The sequence below is a fragment of the Poecilia reticulata genome, linkage group LG17 (genome assembly GCF_000633615.1).
Source record: "Poecilia reticulata strain Guanapo linkage group LG17, Guppy_female_1.0+MT, whole genome shotgun sequence".
NCBI lineage: Eukaryota > Metazoa > Chordata > Actinopteri > Cyprinodontiformes > Poeciliidae > Poecilia > Poecilia reticulata.
Genome location: NC_024347.1, coordinates 11361974 through 11370625, shown reverse-complemented (window position 1 = coordinate 11370625; position 8652 = coordinate 11361974). Strand labels below are relative to the sequence as shown.

At 38.6% G+C, this 8652-nt stretch overlaps 2 protein-coding genes across 2 annotated transcripts in view; both read left to right on the top strand.

Moving 5' to 3' along the window:
• The first annotated feature begins 1412 nt into the window (after positions 1 to 1412).
• On the top strand, positions 1413 to 4449 carry rbp1.1 (retinol binding protein 1, cellular, tandem duplicate 1). The gene is made up of 4 exons (XM_008433682.2): positions 1413 to 1611; positions 1723 to 1901; positions 2796 to 2897; positions 3887 to 4449. The coding sequence occupies exons 1-4, from the start codon at positions 1539 to 1541 to the stop codon at positions 3935 to 3937; spliced, it is 405 nt and encodes a 134-aa protein (XP_008431904.1). The 5' UTR covers positions 1413 to 1538; the 3' UTR covers positions 3938 to 4449.
• Positions 4450 to 7245: 2796 nt separating this feature from the next.
• The window catches only part of copb2 (COPI coat complex subunit beta 2), an 8093-nt gene continuing 6686 nt past the window's right edge, over positions 7246 to 8652 (top strand). Inside the window, exons 1-5 of the mRNA XM_008433714.2 lie at positions 7246 to 7369; positions 7755 to 7892; positions 8082 to 8168; positions 8279 to 8405; positions 8493 to 8641. Of these exons, the coding sequence (XP_008431936.1) occupies positions 7367 to 7369; positions 7755 to 7892; positions 8082 to 8168; positions 8279 to 8405; positions 8493 to 8641 (504 nt within the window). The 5' untranslated portion in view covers positions 7246 to 7366. The remainder of the gene's footprint in view (positions 7370 to 7754; positions 7893 to 8081; positions 8169 to 8278; positions 8406 to 8492; positions 8642 to 8652) is intronic.

Below are 8652 nucleotides of genomic sequence, written 5' to 3'. Positions count from 1 at the left end.
TGTGTGTGTGTGTGTGTGTGTGTGTGTGTGTGTGTGTGTGTGTGTGTGTGTGTGTGTGTGTGTGTGTGTGTGTGTGTGTGTGTGTGTGCACGGATATGTTTGCGCCACGCCGTGCAACTCGGCGGGCTCAAAAGAGAGATTAGCAAATTAATTGAGTTATTTAGGGAAGACAAAAGAAGTGGCAGGCCTATTGTGCTCTGTGTAATGGTTTAATTTAGATCGGTTAAAGCTCAGGTGATTTAGCTGTGCTGTCAATGTTCCTTTCTCCGTCCTGTCATTTGCATAGTCCCATGCAAGGGTATTCATCCCTTGAATTGTTTCGTCATTTTGTATTGTTGCGATTTCCTAAAAGGATTTTAGGAGTCTACCAACACAAATGAGCACCCACCAGTAAGCATGCCCTTCAAAAAAAAATAAAAAATTGGATGATTATTATAGAAGAGTGGCGAAAGGAAAATTACAAGTTCTATTTACAGTTTGCCAAACTAGAGGAAACAGTAAACATGTAAAGTCAGGTGTTTGGTATGCTCATCTTCAGGCACAGGGAAGCTGGTCAGAGTTGCTGGGATGATGGGTGGAGGTAAACACGGGAWAATTGTGGAAGAAAACCTGTTGGAGGCTAAAAAGACAAATAAATTTAAAAAAAAGACTTGAGACTGTGAGAGGAGGTTCACCCATGACTATAGAAGTACCACCAGAAATGGTTTGGATCATAATATATGAGATTGGTCTAACTAGCAGAAGTCCAGACCTGAATCTAGATGATAATCTGTAGCAAGACTTCAAAATTCACACTCACAGATGAATTGCATCTTAATGGACTAAGCTTGATTATTTTTTTTCTTTGAGGAATTAATAAAGATTTTTTTTTTTATGGTGTGTCTGGTAGGCTGAGTGCAAACACACTSCATACTTTTCAGATGTTTATTTGTGAAAAAATTATTTTTCTTGTCTCTTTTAACCTCAAAACAATCCATTGAATTAAATTGTGTGGTTGTAATGTGAACATGAAGGGTGGCATAAGGACTGTAACACACCTCTGGGAGTTTGATATTCTATTTTTAAATTGCCCTGCAGTCAGATTTAAGGCTAATTTTGCCGATAAAGCAGGCCTCCACAAAATCAGTTCACAGACAAAAATATGCTCCAAAAATGGAACTGCGTGTAAAATCAATGTGTTTTTTTTTTCTAATCCCACATAGACAAGCAAAGCCTGCATCAGCATAAAGCACAGAAGTCTTTGTGTAGTTTTTTTCCCCTCTTACATTATACATCCTATCTGCACGCGTCAGGTTCCCTACTGTATGTATGCTGAGGGGATTGAGACATTATACGGATTATCGGCTGTGGGAGGTGAAGAGGGAGGTGCGAACGATAATTTCAATTAAAAAAAATTAGAGTCGGCAGGTAATCGGATTAGAGCGAGTTTGGTTCAAATTGGGACTTTTAGCAGCGTTTCCCTCACTCTCCTCTCCAGCGGCCGAGCACAGCGCAGCGGACCTGCTCCGGCCAGAAAGAGCCGCAAAGACGCAGTCGAAATGCCCGTCGACATGAATGGATACTGGAAAATGGTTTCCAATGACAACTTTGAGGACTACATGAAGGCTCTCGGTGAGTTCACATCAGGCCAGCCTTATTCAGATCTGACTAAGAAAGTTATAAAGTTATATATATTCATTAAAAAAAACTCAGCTAATGTATTGCAATTGTATATTGTTGCAGATGTAAATGTTGCCATCAGAAAAATTGCCCTTTTACTGAAACCTGACAAGGACATCGTTCAAGACGGGGACCACCTGACGATCAAGACCCTCAGTACCTTCAAGAACTACAACATGGATTTCCACGTGGGCAAGGAGTTTGAGGAGGATCTCACAGGAGTCGATGACAGAAAATGCATGGTGAGAGGATTTATGCGGAGCACCACCAGTGGTGCATCACAGCCGGCTGGTGGTTGCATTGCTAAAATAAAATAAAAAATAAAAAAATGTAAAAAAAAAAAAATAATAATAAAAAAAAAGTGTGGATGCCTGTGGCGCGGATAGACTCGGGTGCAGCAATCTGTGGGCTGATTTAGCAGGAGCCCACCCCCACCAACCCTCTCTAGACTGCAGTTTAATGAGCAGATGGTGTGGTGAGAGCTGGTCTTTTTTTTTTTTTACACAACTTTTCCTCCTACTCCAAAACTTTCTCCACAGACTTTATTATTATTATTATTATTATTATTATTATTATTATTATTATTATTATTATTATTATTATTATTATTATTATTATTATTAAGCTGTCTTCTCCGTGACTGGATGTAATGAAGACCAACCGCCTGGCACTGCAGGGGGGAAAAGCGCTGGAACGGGCAGCGTCAAAGTCAGGACTTATTTAACCAGACTGTGTTTCTGAATGCTGAATAGGATCAAAGATTAGCCTGCGACCCCATTGAAAGAGAGGTTTGTATTACAGATAAGCTCTTGACTGTTAGGAGGCTGCTCAAGAGAGATTCACGTGTTTGGGAATAATTGGAAAAAGGGGAACAAGGGAGACTGGTGTTTAATTTATGGATGTCCGATGGAAGGAGGTGGGAGGGGGGTGAGCTACTCTATTTGTAATCAGCTTTTAAAGTGCATTCATTAGCTTTTTTTTATTATTATTAATTTCAGTTGGGTTTTTTTTTTTCGCCTATTTTCTGGTTGTTTTATCGTTCTACTTGTATGTATCTTTTTGAAATGCCTCTGTAAGTAATGCTTATTTTTATTTTTATTTACCCCCCTCCTCCCCTTCTCTGTGGCTCCTGACAGACCACCGTCACCTGGGAGGGAGACAAACTAGTGTGTGTTCAGAAGGGAGAGATAGAAGGAAGAGGATGGACCCAATGGGTGGAGGGAGACCAGCTTCATCTGGTGAGAAAMCAGCGGCTCCTGGCATGAATATTAATCGAAGCAATTTAGATACTTTAATCCAGATCAAGAATGGCTCTCGGCACAGTATGTGAAACGCATATATCTCTTCATGTGACTCCAGTTTGAATTAGCCAACCAGCTCTGTGCCTTTTGAATATATTTCCCTTAAACGGACTTGCAATGAGATCAATAGAATTATGCATGCGTAGCAGATTCTTAATATTCTGATGTATTTGCAGTTTTATTTATTTATTTAAATCATTCAAAAGCCTTAATCGCAAGTATACTGACAAGCGCATTGCCATTTTATTAGCTCGACAATATAAGATTTTCTGCAGTGTGATTACTGCTATGAAAGCAAAGTAAAAGTAATTTCCCAATTTTTTTGATGCCAGCAGATGTTTTCGGGCTGCGGCCATGAAATTAGGCATTACAGGATTTCTCCCAACATTTTGAGGAGCGGATGATTTCAGGGCAACAGTGACCTCTGGTGGTGGAAAATATATTGCATGTTTGAAGAAACGATAGTGGGCACGATATTTACTGAAATCATATTTTTATTTCACTTAGTGGAAGTGTGGGATGGATAGTTATTCAGAAAAAATGGCTGCATTTTGTTGAATGAAATAGTTTTATAACTGCCAACAGTATAAATAAATAAAAAACCCTCATTTTATTTTTTTATTTGGTTTTACATTATAACTAAAACATAATTCTTTTACAAAAAGGAAGGGGTATTTATTTTTTGATTGAAAATCTAGATTTATTAGAGAGTAGGGGGTTTCTAACATCTATCTTTTATCAATAATATCAATACTTTTTGCAGCTGTTGCACCAATCCAAAAGCATGGTGTTTAATGTGGGTTAATGCTGAACTTATTGTGAAATTCCCATCAAGCTGACACTGTCAGTGGGAAACATCGTCTCTTGTCGATAAATCTATAAATACTGAAGTTTTTTTCTTGTTTTATTTTATTTTTCTTCTGCAGGAGCTCAGAGCTGGAGGCGCTGTTTGCAAGCAGGTTTTCAAGAAAACCTAAACTGGCCTTATTCACCATCACAGAGTGATCCAACAGAAACTGGCTCAAAAAGACTCACCAGATTCATCAGACCCAGCAACATCCAGCATTCTTTGACCCTGCTACTGCCCACCTTGATTTCAGTTGTATTCATTTTGAATTGTTGCCTTAGTTGTCAAGCCAGGGAGGCAAGAAACAATGAAGTAATACTGTATAATCGTCTCATTGCGGATTCTTTGATGAGCAGGTTTAGAAAAGCTGAACATTTGCACACTGCTAGCTGATCTGAAAGTTGAGCCAGATTGAGAAAAAGTTTAGCGGAAACGAGGAAGATCTTTAACAAACTGTTTTTGATGTACACTAATGACATCTGAGCGGACGGAATTTTTTTTGTCTTTCTTTTTCGATTAAATCAGTCCCCAGAATAAGAATCAAACRAGACGCGGTGCGCAGATTGTATTTCTCTGAAGTTCTTTGAGAGTGTACAGCTGATATTAACAGGAGTTAATCAATAAATGAAGCACCTCTCGACAGTGTGTGTCAATTTCTGTGTCTGGAACCCTGTGTCATGGTCTCCAATTTGCAAATCTTATTAGCCACCATCCTGCAGATTTGACCAATGTCCAGAGCTGGGGTCCACGACTCTAAATCAAACGATGCATGTGTCCCCAGGTGAAATGCTCCTCAAAAGTCAAATAAAAGTCAAAGCCTTTACATCAAAATGTTCAAATAAGTAGTAAAAACATAAAATGCTACATGAGAACAAACAATGGATATGTAATTTGCTGCAGAGCAGTCTGTTTGTTTCAGAAGGTGTGRTAGCAGTTTTTCTAGAACCATAACTTTCCGCTATTCTAAATGAGCATTGGGACAAAGAGACTTGTTCTGTGCCCCCAGCAGCAGAAAGACACAAAAAGTTAGCAAAACTAAAATAAGAAATTTGCTGAGGTGCACAAAACACGCTACATGAGTCATTCATCCATTYATTCATTYAAATTTCCCTTTAATGATTGACATAATTAGAAAAAGAAATCTATACTAAAAACTGGCTTTCTGATTTTTTCCATGTTCTTCCCTGGTGTTATAATTCACAACTAAACATGACAAATAAATACAAAAATGCACTGAGGATAAATTTAGGTTTTCAGGCCCAACTCGCCGTCCAACTCTTTTGCAGCCTCTGAAATGCTTTCTTCCARTTTACTAYATATTCACTGTATAAACATGATGAAACCACMAGAGCAGRAAGTAGGTCCAGATGGCACATAAGAGATTGAGAGATCTCAATGAATCTATGCATTTCCTCAACCCTCTCACCTTTGTAGACGAGAAAAAGGTGGGATCACATGTGGCGTTACCAAGAAGAATGAGCTATTGACAAATATAACTACTGKAATGTTGGTAATAAAAAGGTAATAAAAGTATCAAACTGCATGTTAAAATAAAATTTGACTATATTCCATCATTTTCTTGATCTGACACCGAAGTGAACAGCTGKCAGAACAGAAGATGTCTCCAGCTACACATTCAGATTATGGGAATAAGAGGCAATCACTCTGCCCACACACTGGACTCMAAATGAGTAGGCATTGTAGCTCACTGTTTGCAGTGCCAACACTAATTTTTCCAGTTTTGCCTGAATCTCTTTGTTCATCCATTGCTGCTTTTGCTTCTCGCACTGTTGTTCTGCCTCCCGTGGTTTCATGCGCTTTCTCKTGTTGCCACGATTTGACCTGTGGGTTGTGTGTATTTACGGTTCCCCAGGCTGACTTCTCTTTCTGGCTTTTTAGGCTAATAAAGATGATGATGTGAGGCTGGGGTCAAAACAAAGTCTGACGCCATAGRAGTACATTTAAATTTAGCCTCCATCAAATGTTCTTTCTAAACRTTGCATACTCAGTTTTRTAACACTAGTCCCCTTATGCTGCAACTTTTTATTCCCTTTTAACATTTGACATCACTTATTTCTTCTCTAAAGTGTGCAAAACTTCCAAATTTTAATCTAACATCAGATATTTTGCAGCAGCTCAGTTGGACAAGAAAACTGAACAAGTGGTCCACCTTTAATCAGCGAGCTTTTCTCTAATCAGATTGTCCAGCAGACAATGAATTTCCTGTGTTCTAAACTGTATCATGCAGGATTATTTTGCCATAATTAGTTGACCCTGTACTGAACCAGAAATGCTTACACAACATTACAAATCATTGCAAGTACAGATGAGTAGAAGCCCTTAACATAAATTCGTAATTTAATAGCAAAATATGAAAAAAGAAAATCAACCTTTCACTTGAGAACAATTATTTGCAAAAAAAAAATAGATATAAAAAATAACTAGCTAAATAAATAAATGAAATATATATCTTTTTCTTTCCCTTTAGCAAATCAGAAGGTTGGATCATAAAACGTTTTGCACAAATGACAGAGAGTGGAATCCTTGACTATTCCTCTTTGCACAATTTCTCCAGTTCATCCAGAGACACAGGATTTTCCTCATGGCCTCTCCATGGTAAGCAATGGATGCTCTACCATACAGGCTCATTCAAGTTTTTAAAAGATTAAGGTGTAAAATACCCAMTGAAAAAGGTTAGCTTTTACCCAACCATTTCAGATCATCATCCTGTTGAAAGACCCTCATCATGCCCTTTGGTTATTAGTCAGGGGCTAGCAGATTTTTGCTTAAAATCTTAAAAATTTTCAGAGTATATGATACTTTGAACTCTAAGAAGGTTCCAAAGGACTTTGGAAAAGAAAGATTACCACCACACACACAAAAAAAAGTCTGATGAAGCATGAAGTTCTTTTATACATGGTATTTGCTTGCAGCCATGTTAACTTGACCGTGTTTTCAACTGGAAAACTCAATCTAAATCTCATCTTAATAAAGCACAGGTGTTCAACTGAAGTCCCAGCAGAATTACAGTTTAATAGTGTCGTAAACATTAATACATCTCCATAACCATAGTTACCATGGATGTAGGGCCCATATGATTGACTTGTCCCGAACCCAGGTAAAACATTCAGCTGGCCTGTCTCGAGCAAAATCTGAATTCTTTGGAATATTCTGTGCCTTTACCATACATCTTTTATATACCCAGGCCAGGTCAACATTTTTTGATAATAGACTGTAGTAACTGTATAAACTTATGGATGACTGGTGTTTCAGTGTAATAATGTCTAATAGAACAATGTCGAATGCAATACGATACAAATATGTTATATAACAATATTGATTCTTAGAGAACTAACGTCAGTCATCTTTGCCACTGTGGCACCGTCATTTAAAAACCCTACATGTCACGTCACCATTTACAGAACACGATTCTCGCGAGATTTTCTTTCAGGAAGTTCCACGTCAGTGTCCAATGCACTGCTCACTGTAATAGTAACCCCCGACCGAAGTGCTAGCAACGTTTTTATTCAATTAAACTGCGATAACACGGGGATAAAACATGGTAAGTTACATTTTAAAGGCATATGCGTTTGCATTGTTTCGATATATTTCAGCTGAGATACTCGATTAACTTTAAAAATGTAAAATGTAAATAGTCTCTTGGAGTTAGCTTAGCGGCTAATGAGCGTCAGTTAATATGAGATAACTTTCTAAAAAATGCTTAGGCTGAAATGGTTCCTCGGCCTTAAATGGTAAACCTCTCTTGGTAGAGTTGGGTTTCGTATTTTACGTCTCATAATGCATATATATTAAATAATATATGTCGAGTAAAGTCCTTCATGTTCAGTGTTAGCCGCTAACTGTTGATATAAATCACATTTCGGTTCTTAGCGGTATAGTGAGTTTTGTCAGCGTATGGAATCACATTATTGTTTTTATCTGTGAAGCCTCTGAGGCTGGACATTAAGAGGAGGCTAACAGCCCGGTCGGACCGAGTAAAGAGTGTGGATCTTCACCCAACCGAGCCATGGATGCTGGCCAGTCTCTACAACGGCAGCGTCTGCGTATGGAACCACGAAACGCAGGTAWGAAAACGATTTAAAGAGAAATCACCGAGTGGGGTTGCACAAAAGATGCACTTTTTGACTTATGCAATGATAATGATAGTGCATCCTGTTAGTAAAAATGTTGCTCTAAATAATTATCGCATTTGTGTTGGAGACAAAGGGATAACGTCGCATCCTTTGTTCACTAACCTCTGTGTGTATTTTTAGACTCTGGTCAAGACTTTTGAGGTGTGTGACCTGCCTGTCAGAGCGTCCAAGTTTGTGGCCAGGAAGAACTGGGTCATCACCGGAGCAGTGAGTAACATGTTTATTTGTTTATTCACATCAGCTAAAGTGGATAGTAATTATTTCACATCATACTGTACATTATATTAATGTATTTATGCTTATTTCTGTCCTGACAGGATGACATGCAGATCCGTGTGTTTAACTACAACACCTTGGAGAGGGTYCATATGTTTGAGGCCCATTCTGACTATATCCGTTGCATTGCTGTTCATCCAACCCAGCCGTACATCCTAACCAGCAGTGGTAGGCTATTGACTAAGATRCACAATAGGCTTCTTCTGYGTATATTTTGGTGCACATGAGGATGATTGTGTTTTTGTGTCTGTGCAGATGATATGCTGATCAAGCTGTGGGACTGGGAAAAGAAGTGGACGTGCAGCCAAGTGTTTGAAGGTCACACTCATTACGTTATGCAGATTGTCATCAACCCCAAGGACAACAACCAGTTTGCCAGCGCCTCATTGGACAGAACTATTAAGGTAGGTGACTT